This window comes from Lynx rufus, unplaced genomic scaffold, assembly GCF_022079265.1.
Source record: "Lynx rufus isolate CCGP_SWC_20201006 ecotype Redwood Valley unplaced genomic scaffold, mLynRuf1.p SCAF_5, whole genome shotgun sequence".
NCBI lineage: Eukaryota > Metazoa > Chordata > Mammalia > Carnivora > Felidae > Lynx > Lynx rufus.
In genome coordinates, this window is record NW_025814867.1 from 32,210,719 (window position 1) to 32,236,641 (window position 25,923).

A 25,923-nucleotide genomic window follows, 5' to 3' on the forward strand; every position below is an offset into this window, starting at 1 on the left:
CCCAAAAGAAAGAACAGAGAAGTCACAAGGATTTAATCAATGCAGATAAAAGTAAGATGTCTGAACCAGAATTTAAAACAGTAATCATGAGGAAACTAGCTGGGTTTGAGATAAGCACAGAAGACACTATAGAATCCTTTACTGTAGAGATAAAACAACTAAAAACTAGTCAGGCAGAAATAAAAAAATGCTATAACCAAGATGCAAAGCCAAATGAATGCAATGCTAATGAAGATGGATGAAGCAGAATAGCAAATCAGCGATACAAAAGATAAAAACTATGGAAAATAATGAAGCTGAAAAGGAAAGAAAGGTATTGGATCACAAATGTAGACTCAGGGAACTCAGTGACTCCTTAAAGCATTATAATGTTTGTATCACAGGAGTCCCAGAAAATGAAGAGAAAAAAAAGGACCAGAAGGTTTATTTAAGCAAATTATAGCTGAAAATCTCACTAATCTGGGGAAGGAAACAGACATCAAAAAACAAGAAGCATAGAGACCTCCCATTAAATTCAACAAAAGCTGCCATCACTAAGACATATCACAGTGAAGTTCAAAAATACACAGTCAAGGAAAGAATCCTGAATGAGGAAAAGGGAAAAAAAAAGTTGTTAACATACAAGGGAAGACAGATCAGGTTCGCAGCAGATCTGTCCACAGAAAACTGACAGGCCAGAAGGGAGTAGTATGATATAGTCAACATGCTAAATGGGAAAAGTACGCAGCCAAGAATACTTTATCCAGCAAGGCAATCAGAGTAAAAGGAGAGTTTCCCAGACAAAAAATGAAGGAATTCATGACCAGTAAACAGACCTTCAAGAAATATTAAAGGGAACTCCTTGAGTTGGGGGAAAAAAAGACCAAAAAAGCAACAAAGACTAGAAAGGAACAGAGAACATCATCAGAAACACCAACCTTATAGGTAGCATAATGGCACTAAATTCATACCTTTCAATGATTACTCTGGATGTAAATGGACAAAATGCTCCAATCAAAACACAGAGTATTAAAATGGATAAAAAAAGAAGACCCTTCTATATGCTGCCTATAAGAGACTCATTTTAGACCTAAAGACATCTGCAGATTGAAAGTGATGAGATGAAAAACCATATATAATGCTAATGAATGCCAAAAGAAAGCCTGAGCAGCCATACCTATATGAGACAAACAAGATTTTAAACCAAAGAATATAGCAGATGAAGAAGAGTATTATACCATAATTAAGGAGTCTATCCATCAAGGAGATTTAACAATTATAAATATTTATGCCCTCAACATGAAGCACTCAAATACATAAATCAATTATTAACAAATACAAAGTAACTCAATGGTAATAATACAATAATATTAGGGGACTTTAACACACCACCTACAACAATGGACAGATCATCAAAACATAAATCAACAAGGAAACAACAGCTCTGAATGACACTGCACCAGATGGACTTAACAGATATATTCAGAACATTTCATCCTACAGCAGCAAATGCACATTCTTTTCGAGTGCACATGGAACATTCTACAGAGCAGATCACATACTGGGTCACAAATCAGCCCTCAACAAGTAAAAAGACTGAGATCAAACCATGCATATCTTCAGAACATAAAGCTTTGAAACTTGAAGTCAATCACAAAAAAAATTTGGGAAGACCACGAATACATGTAGATTAAAGACCATCCTACTAAAGAATAAATGAGTTAACCATGAAATTGAAGAAGAAATTAAAAAATACATGGAAGCAAATGAAAATGAAAACACAAAAGTGCAAAACCTTTGGGTTGCAGCAAAGTCAGTCTTAAAGGGAAGTATATTGTAATATAGGCCTACCTGAAGAAGCAAGAAAAGTCTCAAATACACAACCTAACCTTATACCTTAAAGGATCTAGAAAAGGAAAAGCAAGGGGTACCTGGGTGGCTCAGTTGGTTAAGCATCTGACTTTGGCTCAGGTCATAATCTCACAGTTTTGTGAGTATGAGCCCTGCCTTGGGCTCTGCACTGGCAGTGTGGAGCCTGGTTAGGATTGATTCTCTTTCTCTCTCTGTGTCTGCCCCTCCTCCTCTTGCACGTGTACATGCACGCTCTCTCGCTCTCTGTCTCTCAGACTAAATAACCTTAAAAAAAAGGGAACAGCAAATGAAGCCTAAAGCCAGCAGAAGAAGGGAAATGATAAAATCAGAGCATAAATAAATATAGAAATGAAAAAAATCATATCAATGAAAATAAGAACTGTTTCCTTGAAGTGATAAACCAGTAGACTAGACTTACCATAAAGAAAAAAAAAGAACCCATATAAATGAAATCACAAATGAAAGGGGAAAGATCATAACCAATATCATAGAAATACAAACATTTATAAGAGAACGTTATTAATAATTATATGCAAAAAAACTAGGCAATCTGGAAGATATGAGCAAATTCCTAGAAACATACAAACTACCAAAACTGAAACAGGAAGAAATAGAAAATTTGAACAGACCCATAACCAGCAAAAAAATTGAGTCAGTAATCAAAAAACTCTCAACAAATAAGAGTCCAGGGCCAGATGACTTCCTAGGGGAATTCTACCAGTGTTTTAAAGAGTTAATACCTATTCTTCTCAAAATGTTCCAAAAAATAGAAAAATAAGGAAAAACTGCAAACTCATTCTACAAGGCTAGCATTACCTTGATTTCAAAACCAGACAAAGATCCCACTAAAACAGAGAATTACAGGCCAGTATCCTTGATGAACATGGATGCAGAAATTGTGAACAAAATTCTCACAAATGAAATCTACAGTATGTTAAAAGAATTATTCACTATGATCAAGTGGGATTTATTCTTGAGCTGCAGGGGTGGTACACTATTCACAAATCAATCATCATGATACACCACATTACAAAAAGGGTAAGAACCATATGATCCTCTCAACAGATGCAGAAAAAACATTTGACAAAGTATAGCATCCATTCCTGATAAAAACCTTCAATCAAGCGGGGATAGAGAGAACATACTTTAACATCATAAAGACCATATATAAAAGACCCACAGCTAATATCATCCTCAATTAAAAACTGAGAGCTTTTCTTCTATGGTCAGGAACAAGTCGGGGATGTCCATTCTCACCATTGCTATTTAACACAGTACTGGAAGTATGAGCCACAGCAATCAGACAATAGAAAGAAATAAAAAGCATACAAATTGGCAAGGAAGAAGTCAAACTTTCACTATTTCACAGATGAGATGGTACTCTATGTAGAAAGCCCAAAAGATTCAACCAAGAAATTGCTGGAAGCGATACATGAATTCAGTAAAGTTGCAGGATATAAAATCAACATACATAAATAAGTTGCATTTCTAAAGACCAATAATGAAGAAGCAGAAAGAGAAATCAAGGAATCTATCCCATCTGCAACTACACCAAAACCTGTAGGATACCCAGGAGTAAACCTAACCAAAGAGGTAAGAAGTAAAGGTCAAAAATCTATACTGTGAAAACTATAAGCACTTATGAAAGAAACTGAAGAAGACACAACTAAATGGAATAACATTCCATGCTCATGGATTGGAAGAACAAACATTGTTAAAATGTCTATATTAATCAAAGCAACCTTCACATTTAATGCAATCCCCATCAAAATACCATGAGCATTTTTCACAGAGCTAAAACAAACAATCCTAAAATTTGTGTGGAACCACAAAAGACCCTGATTAGCCAATGCAATCCTGAAAAAGAAAAGCAAAGCTGGAAGCATCATGATTCTAGACTCCAAGTGTATTACAAAGCTGTAGTCATCAAGACAATAAAGTACTGTCACAAAAACAGACACATATAGATCAATGGAACAGAATACAGAACCCAGAAGTGGACCCATAACTACATAGTCAACTAATTTTCGACAAAGCAAGAAAGAATATCCAATGGAAAAAAAAAGACAGTCTCTCCAACAAATGATGTTGGGAAAACTGGACAGCAACATGCAGAAGAATGAACCAGGACCGCTTTCTTACACCAAACACAAAAATAACTTCAAGATGGATAGAAGACCTAAATGTGAGATAGGAAACCATCAAAATCCCAGAGGAGACCACAGGCAGCAACCTCTCTGACTTCATTGGAGCAACTTCTTAATAGACACATCTCTGGAAGCAAGGGAAACATAAGCAAACATGAACTATTGGGACTTCATCAAGATAAAAAGCTTCTGCACAGCAAAGGAAATAATAAAATTAAAAGGTGGCCTATTGAATGGGAAAAGATATCTACAAATGACGTATCTGATAAAGGGTTAGTATCCAAAATCTATGAAGAACTTATCAAACTCAACACCCCAAAAATAAATAATCCAGTGAAGAAATGGGCAGAAGACATGAATAAACATTTCTCCAAAGAAGACATCCAGCCAGACAGCTAACAAACACATAAAAAGATGCTCAGTATCACTCACCAACAGGGAAATACAAATCAAAACCACAATGAGATACCACCTCACACCTGTCAGAATGGATAAAATTAACAACACAGGAAACAACAGATGTTGGTGAGGATGTGGAGAAAGGGGAACCCCCTTCTATTGTTGGTGGGAATGCAAACTGGTGCAGCCTCTAAGGAGAACCATATGGAGGTTCCTCAAAAAATTAAAAAAAGAACTACCCTATGATCCAGCCATTGCACTAACCAGGTATTTATCTAAAGGATACAAAAATACAGATCTGAAAGGATACATGCACCCCGATGTTTACAGCAGCAATATCAACAACAGTCAAACTATGGAAACAGCCCAAGTGTCCATTGACTGATGAATGTGTACACGTACACGCACACACACATCCATCCATATCCAATGGAATAGTAGCCATTAAAAAGAATGAAATCTTGCCATTTGCAATGATGTGGATGGAGCTATACTGTATAAGAGAAATAGTGCCAAGAGAAATAAATCAGTCAAAGAAAGGCAAATAACACATGATTTCACTCATATGTGGAATTTAGGGAACCAAACAGACAAACATATGGGAAGGGAAAGAAAAAAAAAAAGAGAGGGAAGCAAATCATAAAAGACTCTTAACAACAGAGAACAAACTGAGGGTTGAAGGAAAGATGCTGGTGGTAGATGGGCTAAAACCCAGTGATGGGTATTAAGGAGGTATGATGAGCAGTGGGAGTCATATGTAAGTGATGAAATCACTAAATTCTATTCTTGAAACCAATACTACACCATAAAATTTTGGAAAAAAAGAATTTCATTATTAAAACATTTGTCTTCTGGGGCGCCTGGGTGGCACAGTCGGTTAAGCGTCCAACTTCAGCCAGGTCACGATCTCGCGGTCCGTGAGTTCGAGCCCCGCGTCAGGCTCTGGGCTGATGGCTCAGAGCCTGGAGCCTGTTTCCGATTCTGTGTCTCCCTCTCTCTCTGCCCCTCCCCCGTTCATGCTCTGTCTCTCTCTGTCCCAAAAATAAATAAATAAATAAAAAAACGTTGAAAAAAAAATTAAAAAAAAAAAAATAAAAAAAAAACATTTGTCTTCTGAGAAAAAAAATAATTAAAAATAAACTTAAAAAACCCCTCCCCCTCCTCAATATATATGTGTGTGTGGGTATGTACGTATGTATTTATGTATGTATCAGTAAGCACATCTTCTCTTGGTTCCGTGTCTCTAGAGAGCCTTAACTAACAGAGAATGTTTCTAAAAGATAAGAGCAACTACGGCATATTAGTATAATGATAAGAATTATCTAATAAAAGGGGGGAACTGAAGCCAGTAGAGAGAAAAGAGCAAAGTTCTTGAGGGAGAGAACAGGGCTCAGATCTACTGAACAAAGGCAAGGACTGACCTTAGAAGTAACTGTAGTAAGAGAAAAAGTAGAGAATATGGGTATAGCTGCACCTAGATTAGTAGGTTTAATCCTTGAAGAATTCTCTGTTGACTCTATTAAGCAATTAAACTAATCAGCTAAGTGTGAAAAAAAGATAATAGGAGATATTACAGGTCTGAGGAGAAGGTATGAAATAATCCTGTAAGAAAGTAGGAATAATATGGAGTAGATTGCTGTAATGGGATTTCTAGGCAACATTAAAGGTCCACTTGTGAGAAAAATCTAAAGCCTAGCCATTACAAGTGTATGTTTTTCTTCAGCCACTTTCAAGCGCTCTGGTACAGGTACGGAGCAGGTGGTAATATAGGGTTTTCAAAGGAGGCATGATGGAAACCGAGGCAAGGATGTTGAGGATATGAAGACAGACAGGATTATAATAAATCTAGTTGAAAATGATCTATGCTAGGAAAACTGAGGAAATGAGGAAATGGTGTGAAGAACACTAAAAATATGGCATCAAAGGATCTGAAGTCCCAATGAAAGAAAAACAATACTGGAATTGGGAACACAGAGGAAAAACACTGAAACAAAAAGAAGTGGTTACTGGCAAATGGGATGGTTGAAATTAAGATTGTAGACATCGACTCTTTCAATCAATATCCAACAATTTATATTTATGTGTTCCTAAACATAAAAACAAAATCTAAAAACTGCATTTATATTTAATGATCTATTTCTGAAATACACTTTTTAAAAAATTTTTTTAATGTTTATTTATTTTTGAGACAGAGCATGAACAGGGGAGGGTCAGAGAGAGGGAGACACAGAATCTGAAACAGGCTCCAGGCTCTGAGCTGTCAGGACAGAGCCTGACGCAGGGCTCGAACTCACGGACCGCAAGATTATGACCTGAGCCAAAGTCGGCCGCTTAACCAACTGAGCCACCCAGACGCCCCTGAAATACACTTTTGAAAACTAATACTGTATACCAAAGAAATATGTTTGATAATGGGACAAACTATATTTTTAAAAGAGGGATGATTATATTCCTTTAGTTTTAAAAAGCTTATTTTAACAAACAAAAAAGCTTACAAAAAGCTTCCACTCTACAAATAAGTTTGTTTTTAATTTTTCATTTAATTTTATTTTTAAGCAAACTCTATGCCAAACATAGGCCTCGAACTCATGACCCTGAGATTAAGAGTTGCATGCTCTACTGACTAAACCAGCCAGGCACCCCCATAAGATAGAGATTTAACCATTCCCTTTATCTCTTAAAACCCAACCAAAATAATAAGGAGAAAACAAATTTCACCTTCAATAAATTAAGAAAAATACTGGTAAACCCAAACCATAATATATGTATGTATGTGTACATGGAAAGCAGGAAAGTAAGCAGAGAGCATACAAATCACACCAAGTGGTCAAAAAAGGAAATACAACTAGGTATATCTAAAAGAAGATAAAAAAGAAAAAAAACACACAAACAAACATTTCATTCTGCAGAACCCAGAAGCATTCAGGAATTAGAAATACCAGGTTCCATAGAAGAAGGAGGGAAGTAAGGTCTAAAGTCAAAGTTTATAAAATAAGTAATTAAATCCCTAAGGCTCTACTCCAACAACCTAGAGCAGTCAAGCAATTTTTCCCCCACACACCCATCTTGAAAGTCCAGAAAGTTTATTCTCTCAACAAAATTAGCGAGAGATTTGGAATCATCAAACAAATCAGAGGGATATAAGTGAAATCCAGATTGCCCTGGATGCTGCTTCACCCTGCCAAACTCCCAAATGGTAGACAGCAACTAAACTTAAGTAGATTGAAAGATCCTCCTGCAAAGAAGCTGAACTTTCCCAGGGAAAATAATGATCAACAGTTTAGGGTCTACAATGAAAATGCCAGGTGACCACATAACCATCCTACAGTGATGCTCACCAAAGAAGACAAAGCCACTGCCTTACCCTGTCAAATACAACACATTCACAGAGACACACACAGCCCCTCTGTTAACTGCCTTTGTAATGCCATATTCTAAGCAACAGAATACCAAGAAATAGCTATTTGAGGAAAGGTTCCAACATGAAAGAGAGTGATTGGAGCAGAGAATCAGAAGAAAAGAGTAGGGAGCAGAAAAAACTTCAGAGTAATAATAATGAACAGTATCAAAGATATAAGAGAAGATATTACATCCATGAACTAATACTTAAAAAAAAAAAAACCTGGAGAAAGAACTCTTAGGAAACTTATATGATGGTCAAAATTAAGTTCAATAAATTTGAGGAAGTATAAGAAAAATGTAAAAAAACACTAAGAAATGGAAAATGGAAGAGAAATAATAAGACACTGAGGATTGATTAAAGAGATTAATATCTAAGCAATAGGTATTCAAAAAAGAGTACCAAGAATAATGAAAGGGAAAAAATAAATACACATCAGAGTGTATCACCATGCTATCTCAGAACACGAGGAATAAAGAGAAAAATCTAAAAGCTTCCAAAGAAACAGGATCAGAATCAGAAGCTGAAACAGCACTGGACTTCTGACTTGTTAAGAAATGATAATCAGCAACAATGGAAGCTAGAGGAAAAATTCTGAAGATAATTTTCAATGATGAATTCTATATTGGGTCAGAGAATTAAACATGAGTATATAATATACTTTTCAGGCATGTAAAATCTCAAATATATACTTCCCCAATACCTCTTTTCAAAGCTATCAAAAAATAAGCTAACCAAAAAGAAGAGAATAAATTAAGAAAGAAAGCAAAAGATGATAGGGAAAGATGGAAAAGTGGTCTCAGTATGCTGGGTAGCCAGTCTTGACTGCTGGTGAAGTTAACAGGTCACTCTCTTTTCCAAAAATAGGTCACCATCTTTTCCAAAAAAAAGATGAAGGACTCAAATAATAGCAGAAAAGTTAAGAAACTTAAAGGACATCAAGATTTTAGAAAATGAGCCTGCCTTATCATACATGATTATAAAAATTAAAAGCACAGAAAATACATGCTATAAAATTGATACTATTATTTGCTTAAAAATGAAACAAAAAACCCTCAAAACTATGCTTATGAGGAAAAAAACTAAAGGAAATACAAACATATTCTGGGCACAATGATAAGTAGAACTATGGGTAATTTTTATTTTTGTACTTTTTTCCTTTTCTGAATATATTACTATAGTAATTTTATATGCACAGAAAACATTTAAATGTACAATATGGAAATGTTAATTAAATATATACAAAAAATTTTCTCAATTTCTCTGCCCTCTTTAGAACTAAGCCAAGTAAGCTCTGTCATTCTGTTGTAGTTATAGTATCAATTTTACTGGGTGACTTTTATATGTTAAACATTTAACACGAATTCATTTAAGCCTTTCATTCCTACAAGATGGGACTATTAGTATTAACAGTATACAGATGAGGAAAGTGAGGCACAGAAGTGATTTGTCTAAGGTCACCAAGCTAATAGATAATGATAAGCAATGTTTGTAAAGTGATTTTAAAACCATGATTTCTTTATAAAAGCTGGCCCCCAAAAGAAAGCTAATTTTCATATCTGATGAAAAAGATAAACCTAAGAAAATGATAGTTAACTAGAAAACTTAACACATTACTATAGATACCTATATTTACATATTTGAAGTAATATTTATATCACTGCATTTTTAAAGTTTACTGTATTTTACAGATACAGCTAGAGATATAGTGGCATTCACAAATTTGGTCAATTATTGAGAACACTTAAGGTCTATTCACAAACTCTGGAAAACTGGGAACTGTTATCTTTAGGGGAGAGGTTAATAAAAACAAACAAAGGTTATGAAGTAAAAAAACAAAACAAAAAATACAACGGTAAAAGTACAAAGCAATGAGAAAGTAGGACTTTAGAAGAATAAAAAAATGAACATAAGAAAAAATGAAGAGATTATTTATACTCTATAGTCTGCTTTTTGATGATGTCAGACCTAAAATTTTCAAGCCCTAACCATAGAAACCAAAAATATTCTGTCTAGTTAAGAATTCCAAAACACTTAACTGAATGTAATAAAGAGAATTTGTGACAAAATTAAAATAAAAGATAAAATAAAAGACGAGACAAAAAATAAAAATGCATGCTATTAGTTTTGTTTTTATTTTTTTTTAATTATTTTTTTCTTAACAGGAGTTTTTGAAAGATCTAATTTGTTTCTGATTTCCTCATTGGCAATGTCTTTTATTACTAAGAGTAGGTGTTCAATATATTCTGAATAAAAACATGAATGAAGTGAAACACTGCCAACACTATTAGCTCTTCTTGTCATTACAGAATAATAGGAACAGCTTATTAAATGTCAGGCACTGGTCTGTGCTCTCCTAATTTCTTTCTTTTAATCTTTTTTATTTATTTTGAGAGAGAGCAAGTGTGCCTGAGCAGGAGAGGGGCAGAGAGAATCCCAAACGGCTCGATGCTCAGCATAGAGCATGACAGGGGCTCAATTCCACAAACCGTGAGATCATGACCTGAGCTGAAAAGAGTCAGATGCTTAACCAACTAAGTCACCTAGGCCCCCGACTCTCCTAATTTCTCTTAATGAGATCACTATTATGATATTCCTCACTTTGCACGTGAATAAAGTGAGGCCAGGAAAGTTAAAGATTTGTCCAAGTTACCAAACCAGTAAAAGGCAGTGAGGGATGTGGATCCAGACAGTCTGGTGTGAACCACTATATTATATGGTTTCAGCAACTGAAAGTGAAAGAAAAGATGCCAATTTACTGATGCAAAGTGATTTTCAGTCTATGACTGGAGAGCAAAGCAATTTCATATATTGTATATTTCTTCAGAGTAGAAGTCCAGAGACTGTGACTTCGTAAGAAATGATAATCAGCAATGAATCATACGTCAATATAAAATTAACTATATGTAAACATAATAATGTTAAACAATAAGGTATAAAGAAATGTTTATTCCCCCAAGGGTCTGAGAGTGACCGATTAACTTCACCAGTGGTCAAGTCTGGCTACCCAGCATACTGAGACCACTTGACTCTCATATGATGATCTTAACCACATTTTCTAATTTTCCCAGAATTCATCTCAGAAAAAAGTAGAATAAATCACCATGCTATTATTAATATAATTTTGTGTTCTTAATCCTCTTTGTCCAAATTAGCATTTTCACCTTAGTAGTGAGTGGTAGCCAATATTAATCTATTTGTAATATAATAGAAAATCATATAGGTGAGAAAACAGAAAAAAAATAACGTTACATCAACATTACTTATCCTACAAATTACCACCTAACAAAAATTAGAAATAAACACTTTATGAAGTATTGGCATACATTTTTAAAGCAAATGTCTAAAAATAATGTAACTATAGATCTGAAAAAGATTCTTTGAGAGTAGAATTATCTTCATAACACCAAACAACAAAGCTATTTTTTTTTTGACCTTCGAGGAAAAAAGACAGATTATTACCTCATGAAAAGTTCATCAAATTGAGGAATAAATAAATGTGCCCAGTCTCAGACTCTAAATCCACCAAAATAAGGACAAAATGTTATTTAAATTACATCCACAAACTATGTTCCAATATGTGCAACTGAGGAAGCTATTTAGAACAGAAATAAGGGCACTTAATTCTAAAGACTAATAGTTAATGAAAACTGTACTGCAACCTGAAGTACTACCTCAAACAAATTGGAGAGCATGTTTTAAAATTCCAATTAAGAGAACAGAAAAAATAATAAGGAAAACAGAAAATGTAATAGCTAACAGTGTGTTCAAATTTAACAGCAAAAAGAATTTCAATAAAGAGGAAACATAGTTTACCTCCAATGGAAAAACGAGACTACTGTAACTGTAGAATAAACAGACCTAAAGAACTACAGAATGATGAAAATTTTCAATAAAAATATGGTAAAAAGTATACAATTAAATGCAATGCATAAACACTGACAATACGGGACACATTATTTAACTGAATAAGAAAATGAGTTATCTGGAAAATCAATTAAAAGTGCTACTGATAAGATCACTCTGATGACTTATCAAGCTCTGCAACTCATCACATCTGTACCCTACAGAACAACTAACCTGATTGTCTCTCTTCTCAGCTAAGATATAAGCAATGTCAAGGAGCATTTTATTCCAAAGCCGATAATCATATCTGGCCATAACTGCCTTGTAACTGTCCATGCACATAGTCTTTGAAGCAGAGGATTAAATGTTCCTGCCCATTTTATCTAGTCCCCAAGACTCGTCCTGCAAAGTGAATAAAAATGATTATCTTTTAATCTGCCCCTTGCATACACACCATAAAAAAAAAAAAAAGAGAGAGAGAGAGAGAGAGAGAGAGAGAGGAGGGCAAAGATGAGAAAAAAAAATTCTTGAAAATATGGATAATTATTATCTAGTCTGGAATTAAGTCCTCAGTAAGATCTCTGTGCTTTGTTGAAGGGTGGGTGATTGATATGTCCCACATTTTATGAAACTGGGCCTTGGGAGATACAATCATTAATTAGTCATATAGTAATATTTTGAAGTAAATTTGAAAATGACTTGAAAATTAAGTTTCTACTTTTGAAAAATCAGTAGAAATATAATGTTGATCTCCTTCCATTTTTCTTATCATATTTTTAAAAATAATTTCAAACTGAAATAGGCTAGATCATGATATACAAAGAGCTTAGGTAAAAACAAAATGGCATTTATCAAGCAGTTTCAAAAGCTATCATGATCACGGGTAAACTGTGGGAAAAGAAAGACAGAAAGGCACTGGAAGGAGGAGGAAGCTACTCAACTCAAAAGGAACAGAAGAGCCATAATTAAAATATATTTAAGAATATTTAAAATTAACACATATATAGGTCATGAAAAGGATAAAAATAGGGAAAACAATAATAAAAGTCACTAAAAACAGGCCAATGGAAAGGAGGTGGAATGGACCATTATAAAGTCAGTAAAAGAATGTAATACTTTGTTTACACTGTAGTGGAGAACAAATGCAAATGAAAATTAAGTGCATTTTTCAGGAAACTGAGACATTTTAAAAGTCAAAATATTCTATATTATTCTCTTATGTTCTTAAATACAGTATGTGGCATATATTTAATCTTTTATACAGAATACACACAGGTTTCTGGATTAAAGAGAAGTACCTTGCCCCTACAGAAAAGCTCCAGGTTATTCTCTCTCTCAATATCTGTAAGCAAAATCTTTTGTTTTCTTTTTAGTATAAATTATTACTTCATAGTTCTATCAGCAGGACAGCATTTAACATTTGCCCTCCATTGGGCATTCCTTCATTCCTCCATTGTTGGTTCTCCTTTCTCTCCTGGTCTTATGAGATGAAAATATAAACTTTTTATGAGAGCAACTTGGACTATTTAGAAGCAATTTCTATTTTATGTTTAGTTCCATTTATTTCAAACTGCTGCATTTACCATGCATCTGACAACCAGCTAAATGGGCATTACTGCATAGGAGGAAGTAAGATGAAAACTAAATAGAACATATAAAGAAAAAAAGAGCAAACTAAAATGCAGAAGATAGCAAAAGTCATGAAATTAGAAAGGAAAATGTATAACATCAGATAATTTAAAAATAATAGTGTATTTACAGTATCTTTAAAGGATCTTGGGTATAAGATCTCCTTTTCTTCCTAATAATGAGGAAGAAAATACTCTCAAAACACAGAATTTAAGGTATCTGATGTGTGTCCTGTACAGAAATTATTTTCAGCAATATAACTGTATTTTTATTTTACCTTTTTAAAAAAAATTGGGTAGATATTCCTCTTTTCCTAATAATAAGAAAAATATTACTCTCAAAAGCAAATATAGTAAAACCTTGGTTTGCAAGCATAATTCATTCCAGAAACATGCTTGTAGTCCAAAGCGCTTGTATATCAAAGCAAATTTCAAGAACCACTGGCTCGGTCGTGATCATGTGACATTCGGGGTCACATACTGATGCCGTATTGCAAGACACTATATTGCAAGACACCGTTCATTTATCAAGTTAAAATGTATTAGAAATGTTTGCTTGTCTCAGGGAACACTCACAAACAAGTTACTTGCAATCCAAGGTTTTACTAAACTGTTTCATGTTTCATGTAACTAAAAGAATAATGGATACTAATATGGATTAATCACATTAAAATAAGAAAAAAAAGAGAAATGAAAAAAGAGAAATGGACAAAAATATGGATGACCCAAGGTAATATACAGCTTTAGGCAACTGATTACGCCAGAATATGACAAAATTTTAAACCAGGTGTTTGCAATGTGTATTCCCCAAAGTATTAGCATCAGTATAACCTAAAGTTAAACTCTGGGGGTAAGTCCATGCAATCTGTTTTAATAAGCTCCACAGATGATTCTGATGCATGCAAAAGTTTGAGAACCAATGTTTCAAACATATTTGATAAATGAGAAATACAATGTAAATGCAAGATGAAATGTAATTAACAAAATTAAATTTGGCGTTTTTTATGATAATGTGTAAGATGAATATAAAGTCACTGCTACTAAAAAGGATGTAATCTGGGAGTATTTACACATAGGTGCAAGTACACACACACGTGTGTATACTCGACATCACAGATCAAAAAGAACAGTCATTTTAGGTAAGCAGAGTTAAAGTAGTTGAGGGAAAATAGAACAATTGCTAAATTAATAAAATTGCCTTGTTATGGAAAGAAACAAGGAAAAAATGAATATACTTAGCTGAGAACTCTCTAGATATTCTAAAATGAAAATAAAAGTGAAAACTAATCTGTCAATTCCTCAGATTATCTATAGCTGACCTAAATGAACTGACTGCAGAGACATTACAGTTAGATACGATCAAGTTATTACAGCAGGAGAAGAATGCTGGCTGTGCAGTGATTGCAATTAGATGGAATTGTTTCAAATATAAAAACAAATAAAAATTTATACACTTAGGTATAATAATGAGCAATAAAACAATGTAATTAAGTAAAAAAAAAAGACTGAATCTCAAACTTCAACTACTAATTTTGGGGTTTATCAAAGAATATGGCCTAATGAACTCCTAAAATATCCTGAATTATGAAATAATGATATATGAAAGTAATTAAATGTTGAGAGACAAATTTGCTGAAATTTGCCAGAAATTTTCCATTTTCATTCTCAAGGCAATCAAATGCCAGTTATCAAAATCGGCATATATCTTACCTAAACAGATAACATAAGCCATTCAGATGAATTTGGGGGAGGGGAGAGATGGTATTTTTCAGGAGCACAGCAATTAATTTAAATACTTAATCTAAATAAATTTTAACTGGAATAGAATATTTAACAAATCTAATTGAAGAAGAAATAAAATGTTGGTTACTTACCAGCAAGGGTACTTGTATGCCTAAAAGCTCTGACCTGGGAGTCTGACAAACCAGTCAAAAGGGAAATTACTGTGTCCATCATATACTCATCATAAATTATGCTATACTGACATTGTCGAATCAGGACTCCAATAAATTCACAAAAGTTTGAACGAAATTTTTTCCATTGAGGTCCAGGCATGGTAAGGGGATAATCACCACTGTCCTAAAAAGGATAAAAAGGACATTATTAAATTTGACATATGATATCAATTTGATCAAAGTTTTTTTCCTATGTATAAACCAACATTTTTTTCTCAAAAGTAGATGTGGACAGAAATTGCAGGTACACTGGAGACTTTGTATTTATTGTTTGTTTTGATCTCCCACAACTAAATAATTCATAAAGTATCCAAAATTGTTACTGAGAACCAGAATTTAATTCATTATTCTAAGCCAACATTAAAAAAAAAAAGTGATTCCAATTTGTATCCTAGTTGAGATAATTTGAAGTAGGAAACAAAAAATATTAAAGAAGTTTAGACTAGAAAGGATATCTGCTACTGAATTCAGGTCAAACTAATCATGATTCCTGTAGCATATAGCATCTTTCAGTTATTTTAAATAGAATTTTTAAGAATTGAGAGATTCAGGGGCGCCTGGGTGGCGCAGTCGGTTAAGCGTCCGACTTCAGCCAGGTCACGATCTCGCGGTCCGTGAGTTCGAGCCCCGCGTCGGGCTCTGGGCTGATGGCTCAGAGCCTGGAGCCTGTTTCCCATTCTGTGTCTCCCTCTCTCTCTGGCCCTCCCCCGTTCATGCTCTGTCTCTCTCTCTGTCCCAAAAATAAATAAACGTTGAAAAAAAAAAAATTTAAAAAAAAAAAAAAAAAAAAAAGAATTGAGAGATTCAAAAGTATAAGCATTTCATTAAGAAGTCCAAACCTAATTTTTCACATCCGAAACTGCAACCTTATCTCTTCCAGTTTTACAATATACGGGTTCTATAACTCTATTTTACAGAGCAGATTTATCAACTTTTCAAAGAATAAAAATCTAATATGGGCTCTTGATATTACCAGATTGTGTCATCTTGTTTAAAACACGAAATTGACAATGAACCCAATTAGAGGTTTCCTACTCTAGCCTAAAACATTTTGGTAGAGAAATGTAAATTCACAAGGCAAAGAATGAGAAATTCTGTGAACATGGTGCCTGAATATTCTCATTTTACAGTTATTTGGTTTTTTCTAGGCCAAACTCTGCTAGAAAATTAGTTATGAGTGAAGTTATTAGCTGCATATATTTAATATTTTCTTTTTTTAATTTAAATATTTCTTCAGAAAGTTTTTTTCATGTTTATTTTGAGAGAGACAGACAGAGCATGAGCAGGAGAGGGGCAGAGAGGGGAGAGAGAATCCCAAGCAGGCTCCATACTGTCAGCAAGCACAGAGCCCAACACAGGGCTCAAACCTATGAATTGTGAGATCATGACCTGAGTTAAAATCAAGAGTCACTCAACTGACTGAACCATCCAGGTACTCCAAATACTTTTTTTAAGTTTATTTACTTATTTTGAGAGGGACAGAGATAGCGTGAATGAGGAAGGGGTAGAGAGAGGGAGGGAGGGAGGGAGAATCCCAAGCAGGCTCCCTGCTGCTAGCACAGAGCCTGACATAGGGCTCAAAGTCACCAACCATGAGATCATGACCTGAGCTGAAATCAAGAGTCAGATGCTCAACGGACTGAGCCACCCAGAGACCTCTAATATTTTCTACCTTAATTAAACAATTCAGGGGCGCCTGGGTGGCTCAGTTGGTTAAGCGTCTGACTTCAGCTCAGGTCACGATCTCGCAGTCCGTGGGTTCGAGCCCCGCGTCGGGCTCTGTGCTGATGGCTCAGAGTCTGGTGCCTGCTTCCGATTCTGTGTCTCCCTCTCTCTCTGCCCCTCCCTGTTCATGCTCTGTCTCTCTCTGTCTCAAAAATAAATAAAAACGTTAAAAAAAATTAAAAAAAAAAACAATTCAGCTAATGAATCGAAGGAAAGAATAGTCCTACTAATGATAGGAGATTCATTAGTGGTCTGGAAAATAATGTGCAAGAAATATCTGAGGAAAAAACATGTATTTGGTTAGGTGGGGCTTCTGGAAAAGCCTTTAACATGACCAGACTAGGTAAGTATGACATCTTCAGTCCTTTGTCCCTTCCCCTCTCAGTGATCTAAAACTCATGTGTAATGCTGGATGTTCAACAGTGATTTTCCAACCATCAAGGGGACAAGTATGGAGATAAAAATGACAGAAGGAGACAGAAAAACTCTAGGTCTCTGCACTGCTGAGATGCAGTACAATAATGTTTTACCTACTCCCAGATTTATTTTGCATAAGACAAATATACTCCTGTGAATTCAAGCCATTGTTGGTCAAATTTTCTACTACTTACAGGCATCAATCCTACTGTTATGGTAGAATTATAAATAGTGGGGAAAGATGAATTTTTCAGTGAGTGATTTTGGTGCATTTGGCTTTTCATTACAAAGAAAATTAGACAGATATTGCACCTTACACCAAAATTAATTCCTAAATGAATCAAAACACCTAAAACCAGTAAAAAAGAAAAAAAAGGAAAAAAGAAAAGAAAAATAAATGGCAGACAACATGGGAGAATATTCTCAGGGTGAGGAAGTCTTTTACTAAACACAATACAAAAATTATAAGTCATAAAAGACCAATAGGTTCAACCACATAACATTAATTTTTGTATTTAAAAAAAACCATTAAAAGCAAATCCAAAAGCATAACAATAGGGTTTGGCTTTCACTTAGAATGTGGAAATCTACCAACAATGAGAATAAGCTGAATCAACAACAACAACAAAAGTTTTCTTGAGCCCATCTTGAACTGAAGTAATTATCATTCCAAAGAATAAGCCCCTCCAAGAAGAGATCAAACAAACAAGCTCTATCATGTATGGCACAGCCTAAGAAGAAAAGGTGGTCTCCACAAAAATGAGTAAGAAGATATGAGCCTAAAATTTTAAGGAACTATCAAAGATGAAGTGTGAGCTAGTTTGTCACAGTGGTACAACAAGGAGTTTACACTCACTCAAAAGCTCTTTTCCATAGGTCTCAAGTGGGTACTTAAAAACAAATTCTGAGACAGAGCAGAACAGAGAGCACCTCTCTTGGTGCAGACTTGCAGGTGATGATCTTCAATTGCTGGGGGAAAGGTAAGAAGCCTAGCTCACATCTCCAGGCTTTTCGTCCCCTGCAAACTAAAAGACAATCTGATGGAGGTGAGTCCGCAAACTGAATCACCACCATAGCCAGGCAAAGAATCACTGCAGCTAGGAGAAGGTAAAAGAAGAAATCTTCCATCTGGGGGAGAGAATAAGACAAAACACTGGCCTGGACCCTGAATCCTAATACCAATATCAAACCAGAGGTTTGATAGCATTGGGAAGGGGACAGGAAACCACCTGAGGCCTATCACAGAAATAATGGCCAGGAAAGCTGAGAGGGTCCCTCAAGGGCTCCAGGCACAAAAGGCATGATTAAGACTCAGCACTAGGGGCACCTGGGTGACTCAGTCAGTTAAGCGTCCAACTTTGGTTCAGGTCATGATCTCATGGTTTGTGAGTTAGAGCCCTCCCTGCATCAGGCTGTGTGCTGACAGCTTGGAGCCTGGAGCCTGCTTCAGATTCTGTATCTCCCTCTCTCTCTGCTCCTCCCCCACTCATGCTCTATCTCTCTCAAAAATAAATAAACATTAAAAAAAAAAAAAAGACTTAGCACTAGGACAATAAAGAGTCCCCATGCCCTCATTATAATAGAAGGCAATAAAGCAACACCAGTCTACCACTAGATGGAGGGGCAAGAGTGTGGGGTAGGAGTGCTCTGTGCCACAAGAGAACAAGAGAGCTGAAAGCTGAGGGTAGAGCATGAATACTGAGAAAACCCCCTTTGGGTATCCTATGAACAAGGCAACAGCAGTTACTGTTAAAATATGAAAAACAGAGAAATATGAAGATTATGGCACACTAAAGATGGTATCAACAGCAGAACACAAAACTAGCTCAATTCCTAACTAAACTGACAATGTATACTATTATATCCTTTTTAAATTTTTGTATCGTGCAAAAAGTTATTAAAATGAAAAACATTTTTAAAAGAGAAAGAAAAATCTGTATCTACTTCAAAAGACAGTTTCTTGCCTTACTCTAATACCAGTTATAAATTTCTCTTTGTTAGACACATTTATACATGCCATGTAAAAATAACTGTCTAGGGGCACCACGGTGGCTCACTCAGTTGTGCATCAGACACAACTTGATTTCGCCTCAGATCGTGGTCTCATGGTTTGTGGGGTCAAGCCCTGCACTGGGCTCCACGTTGTCAGCACAGAGCCTACTTGGGATTCTCTCTCTCCCTCTCTCGGCCCCTCCCCAACAAACGCACACCCATGCACACACAAATGCTGTCTCTCAAAATAAATAAATAAACTTAAAAAAAAAAAAAAAGAACTGTCTAGAATTGAAGGGCAGAGGTATACTGAAAACTAACTTCCTTCACAAGGCAATAATTTCTTTTTTTAGCAAAGCTAAGAAAACAAAATAATAATAGCAAAATAAAGATAATAATCAAGTAGCCTAAATACCTTATCCACAAGTAGTATTTAAATTCTTTGAGTGCAGTTTTACTATGATGCTCTGCACAAGGAAATTATTGAATAAACTAATGAAAAGTAAGCAATATCAAATACGAGACAAGTATAGAAAGGAAGAAAGATGCTCATGGTGCAAGAGTATCAGGCAGAAATCTGCAAGAAGGGTAATACAGAGCAAACCAAAAAGGTCCAGTAAGAAAGCAGTTTCTCCAAATACATTTAGATGACTATAAGGGGAGAAATTTCCATGTACAAAACCTAACATAGCTAGGATTTATATTGTATGCACTTTTCACATCTGTAATTTTGTATTATCAGTATACTGTGGTAAACACTAGTATATATAAAGATAAGAGAAATAAGATCTTAAGTTGTCCTAGGTAACAGACATACAGGGTTCTAGTTCTGGGACTGTGAAGTCCATGTATTCTTAACTCTACAATGGAGCTTCATCTAATTTACTATAGGAACCTTGGAGGACATAAGGATTATCTAGTAATTGCTCTTCCAAGGAAGAACATTAGAGTTCTGCTAACAAATGGACACACAAGCAACTAATGGAAAAGTTTATTTTGGAAGTTTTGGGGACAATGATGGGGGAAAGAAGTAAAAGGATACCAACCCTCAGAGATAAGAGCCAGCAACAAAAAGTACAAAATTTAGAGCCCCTGAGATGAGAGCAACAATCTTAAGAGAGGTCCACTGCAAGGTAGAGCTCATTCAGCTGACAGAGTTGGAAGGTTAATTACCTAATCCCTAAGCATTTGATATTTGGGAACCCAATCTGGTCACAAACTATAGATAGCTGAAGAGATAAAATACTCTTTTAAGAGTAAATCCAAGAGAAGAGCAGCTGGGTGGCTCAGTGAGCTAAACATCTGACACTGGATCATACCATGATCTCATGGTTCAGGAGTTTGAGCCCCCACACTGGGCTCTCTGTCAGCATAGAGCCTACTTCGGATCTCTCTGCCCCTCCCCTGCTCAATCTCTCTCTCAGAAATAAACATTAAAAAAATAAAAATAAGCCAAACAAAAACAAAAAGAATTGTTTAACTCAGCTGATGGACAATCTCTCTCTCTCTCTCTCTCTCTCTCTCTCTCTCTCTCACACACACACACACACACACACACACACACACACACACACACAATCACCGGTTTTTGTTGAAACTGGCTTTTGGTTACCTAATTTCAACATACTTACCCAAAGAAATATTACTATGACTGCTTAAAATGGTGATGTGTAAACACTTACTTGGAGAAAGTATCCATCCACCCAACTGTCCATCTACTCAGGTATTTACTAAGCAATAAATATGCTCCAGGCCCTATGCCAAGTTCTTAACATACAAAGATGAACGCAACTAGGATCTTCTCCTAAGAACTTCTACTTTATTTTTTTCCAGCCTTACTGAGATTTAATTGATATATAACACTGTTAAGTTTAAGGTATAAAAGAAGCTGATTTGATACATTTATACACTGCAAAATGATTAACACCATAGCAATAGCACAACACATCCTATCACATTACATTACTCACTTCTTATTTTTTGGTGAGATCATTTAAGATTTCTTAACAACTTTCATGTATATAACATAGTACTATTAACTATAATCACCATGCTGTATATTAGATCCTCAGAACTTATTCAACTTATACACCTGGAAGATTATACTCTTGGCTAACTTCTTCCCATTTCCCCCCATACTCCAAAGAACTTCTACTTTAGTTGAAAAGAAGGACACATAAAAAATAAACAAGTAAATTAAGTACAATGATAGGAACGTTATAAGGGTACACAGTACTACTTAGGAAGGAATGTCAATTCTCTGCAGAGGCAACTGGGCAGGGGAAACAGGGTCAACAGCATTCTAAGCAATAACATTAGCAAGTGCCTATAAAACAAAGCTAAGCTATGACAATGAGATTACAGAACTACTTTAAGTTTGGCAACCTAAGCCAGATTTTGTGGTGGTAACCAAGAGAAAAGATGGGGCCAAGTCACAGGGAGCCCCTTCCTCCTATAAAGTCTTCATTAAAATAAAGCCAAGCTTTATTCTGGAGATAATGGGTGGCCACTGAAAAATTTTGGACAAATAAGTATCATGAACAGATGTGAGCTTTAAAAAATATTTCTGGTTCCACTGTGGAGAGTAACTGGAAGTAAAGGTGAAGGAAACGGAGCAAGGAGACTGCTGCCAAGAGATCCAAAAACGAAGGAGGCGGGACAGAGAGCGCCTAACTAAGGTAGTAATGATGATGATGGACCAAATAGGAGAGATGTGATATATACTCAAATACTAATAAAATAAAATCTACTGAAGTAAATGACTATTGGACAAAAATGACTTATTTCTGGTTTGATTAACTGTTGGGTTTATTCACAACTGGAAACAAAAATGAACTGTTTGCCCCTGACTCCCTGCAGGAAGAATAACTCTTTTGTTTAGGGATGCCTAATTACTAAGTCCCATAAGAGACCAATACCCTTTAATAAACAACTGATACAGAATATCCTATTCCCAGACTTTAGGACACACTGGTTTCTACATTCAAAATAAATAAAAAATTTCAGAAACAGATCGATGGATATTAAAACCACTGAGTGGCAAGTTGAGTGGCATAAGCGTAACAGAGTACTAATATTTGATAGTTGCAAATGTAAAGCATTTTTACAAAAAGATTCAATGGTGATCACAGTAAACAAGTGACCAATTGTAGCAACCTACCTGAACAACCCGATATTGCATATACTATCTACAGTGACCTAACATGCAGTACACAGCATCATCTATGAAATTTCCTTGCAAAAAAATCTAATGAAGTCATTAAACCTAACTTTCAATTATAAAATACAAGAGATTTAGGAACAAGTTAAATGAAACCATGAGGAAAAAATTAGAGGAACAAAAATGTGGGATACTTTACAAAACAACTACATTGTGGTCAATTAAAAGTTAATGCCATTCAAAGAAAAAAAATGTGAAGGAACTGTTTTATATCTTGGAAAAGTACTGACAACAAAGCAATCAAATGCAACATATAAAACAGTGCACTCTAGCCACACTGGCTTCTTTGTTGTCTCTAATACCCTAGGTATATATATACTTCTGCCTCAGGGCCATTTGTGCATTTGAAATTTTCTCTTCCCCTAGACATACCCATGGTTGCTTGATTATCTCCTTCAAGTCTTTACTTAAGGTCACATTCTTAGGTTTTCCTGACTATCCTATTTAAATTCACTCTTCCACTCCCAATCTCTTCGCCCTTCTCTGCTTTATTTTTCTGCATAGCATTTTCTATCATTTGTCATACTATAATATTTTGCCGATGTATTTTATTCACTGGCTGATTCTCTACTCATCCATAGATCTTCACAAACATTTTGTTAAAGGTAATAAATGATCTATCAAAAAGAAAAAGAAAACTTTATAAAATTCAAGATTTTGATTACCTCCAGAAGCACTGGAATGGGAGAATGGAGGAGCACAAAGATATTTGGGTAGTATTAGCAGTATTTCAGTTAGGTTGGGGGTGGCAGATTTATATACATATATATATATATATATATATATATATATATATATGTATATAACATATATTCTTTTGGGTATATCAAATGACACATGATTTCTTTTTTTTTTTAATTTTTTTTTTCAACGTTTATTTATTTTTGGGACAGAGACAGACAGAGCATGAACGGGCGAGGGGCAGAGAGAGAGGGAGACACAGAATCAGAAACAGGCTCCAGGCTCTGAGCCATCAGCCCAGAGCCCGACGCAGGGCTCAAACTCACGGGCCGCAAGATCGTGACCTGGCTGAAGTCGGATGCTCAACCGACTGCACCACCCAGGCGCCCCACATGATTTCTTTAAATGAGTACATTAAAACGTGTTTGAAACTATCCACATTAACATCCATGAGAATACCATTTCCTGAAATTACTAGGAGAAATTCCAAATTCTGGAGTACCATTATCTAAATTATCACAATGTTACAGTCAGTATTTAAGATGCAAAATCACCTGTGAATTTACATATCACAGAGACTGGATGAGTTTTTCACTTTTGTTTTTCCTCAAAAAGTTAGAATGCATAAAAACTGTGTGTCAAGGGAACAAAAAAAAAGACATATTACTTATCCTTGGAAAGATCCAGTGGATTTTTATAAAACAAAATTCTGAGTGTCCTAAATAAAATTGGTTATTAAATATATTGTTTGAGCTTTTGTTTTTAAGTTAAATAGCCATAAAGATTAATTATTTAGACAGATTATTTTGGCTGACTGCCATAATGCAATTAAAGAGAAAATGTTCTTTACTATCAGACCTCTGCTAATTAAACCTAAGATAACTCTTCCAATTCTGGCAAACCTCAGCCTTAAAGTATCAAGAAATTCAACTGGTATATATACACCAATTAAACAAATAATGCAAAAATACATTTGGAAAGAAAAATTCTACAAGTCAATGCTATAAAAATTTTGTTGTAATTTTCAAACCTCTATCTTATCTCTGTAAGTCCAGCATTTATCTAAGACATTGTCTAGTGTGCTCAGGAGCACAAAAATGTTTTGGGGATGGCTTATTTGTAAGTATTAAATACAATAGGGGCACCTGGCTGGCTCACTCGATGGAATGTGAGACTCTGAATCTTGCGGTTGTAGGTTCAAGCCCAACGATGGTCATGAGATTACTTTAAAAAATCAAGTAAAATCTTAAAAAAATATTACAGTTACCATAATCTATATTTTCCAGTTTCATATCTGTTTCCTCCTACACATCCAAACTATGTCTTTCTGATAAGCTCCTTCCTGGTTTTTCTGGTGAACTTCTATTGATCTTTCAAACCTAGTTTTAGGGCTAAGTAACTTGTGATGCTCCCACATCTCAGAAAATTTAATTCACCCTATGGATTCTCACGGGGTGTTATATTTCTCAACTACTGAATGTGTCAAGGTATTACTGCTATTAGTTTACAATGCTTTCCCCCCATTTAAACATGAACTCATTTTCTAGAGCTATAACCTTGTTAATCTCTAAATATACAGTTCCTAAGACAAATGTTATGTTCAATGGATGTTTACTGAAGTGAATAAAGTGAATATTAAAAAATAAATCCTGTATAAATAAGTCTGAAAGACTAAATAGTTCATTTAGCAGCTGTTAAAATAAAAAGTTATACAAAATCAATAAAAGATATAGAGCTTTTACAAAATGTTTATTTATTTTGAGAGAGTGCACTTGAGAGGGGGAGGGGCAGAGAAAGAGGGAGATAAAATCCCAAGCAGGTTCCATGCTCAGCACGGAGCCCAACTTGGGGCTTGATCTCACAACCATGAGATCATGACCTGAGCCTAAATCAAGAGTCGGATGCTTAACCAACTGCACCACCCAGGTGCCCCAAGAAATAGAATTTTTAATACCTAGCTTTAGCTAGATAATTTAAAAGGTGTCCATAATGATTAGCAAATATAAATGTGGTTCCTTTATATAGCTGTAAAATCATGTTTTATAGACATATTTTATTTATTTATTTATTTATTTTTATTTATTTATTTTTTTTTTTTTAAGAGAAACAGTGAGCAGGGGAGAGAGCCAGAGGGAGAGAAAGTGTGAATCCTAAGAAGGCTTCATGCTCAGCACAGAGTCAGACGCAGGGTTGGATCCCACGGCCCTGGGATCATGACCTGAGGCAAAATCAAGAGTCAGATGCTCACCCAACCGAGCCATCCAGGCACCCCTCTAGATATATTTTAAAACTGAAAAATAAAAATCTTGAAATGTCCAGGGTGTAATTACAATCTCAATACATAGTTCATCATGACTAATCACAATCAGATGTGGATTTAAGCCAGTACCCACTGACACAAATGTTATTGTTGGCTTATGATTACTTCATTTAAGCATTTCTCATAATGAGAGTTGATGTTTCAAACAATATAATGGAATGGCATAACTCCAAAAAGATTTAACATATATCAATAGAATATAACTGGTCCTTTCAAAAAGATACTAATTTAATTCCATAACTTATTTGGTCAGTCATAAGACATCTGGTAATAAAAACAGCTGGAAATTTATTATATGACTGAAGGTGTCTAAGTGGAGAGAGCAAAATTTGTTGTTACTTG

General features: G+C 35.1%; 1 protein-coding gene across 1 annotated transcript in view; it reads right to left on the reverse strand.

The window, feature by feature from the left end:
• Window positions 1–25,923, reverse strand: part of STAG1 (stromal antigen 1) — a 400,899-nt gene that overhangs the window by 149,061 nt on the left and 225,915 nt on the right. The window contains exon 7 of the mRNA XM_047100346.1: window positions 15,146–15,350. Coding sequence (XP_046956302.1) covers window positions 15,146–15,350 — 205 coding nt within the window. The remainder of the gene's footprint in view (window positions 1–15,145; window positions 15,351–25,923) is intronic.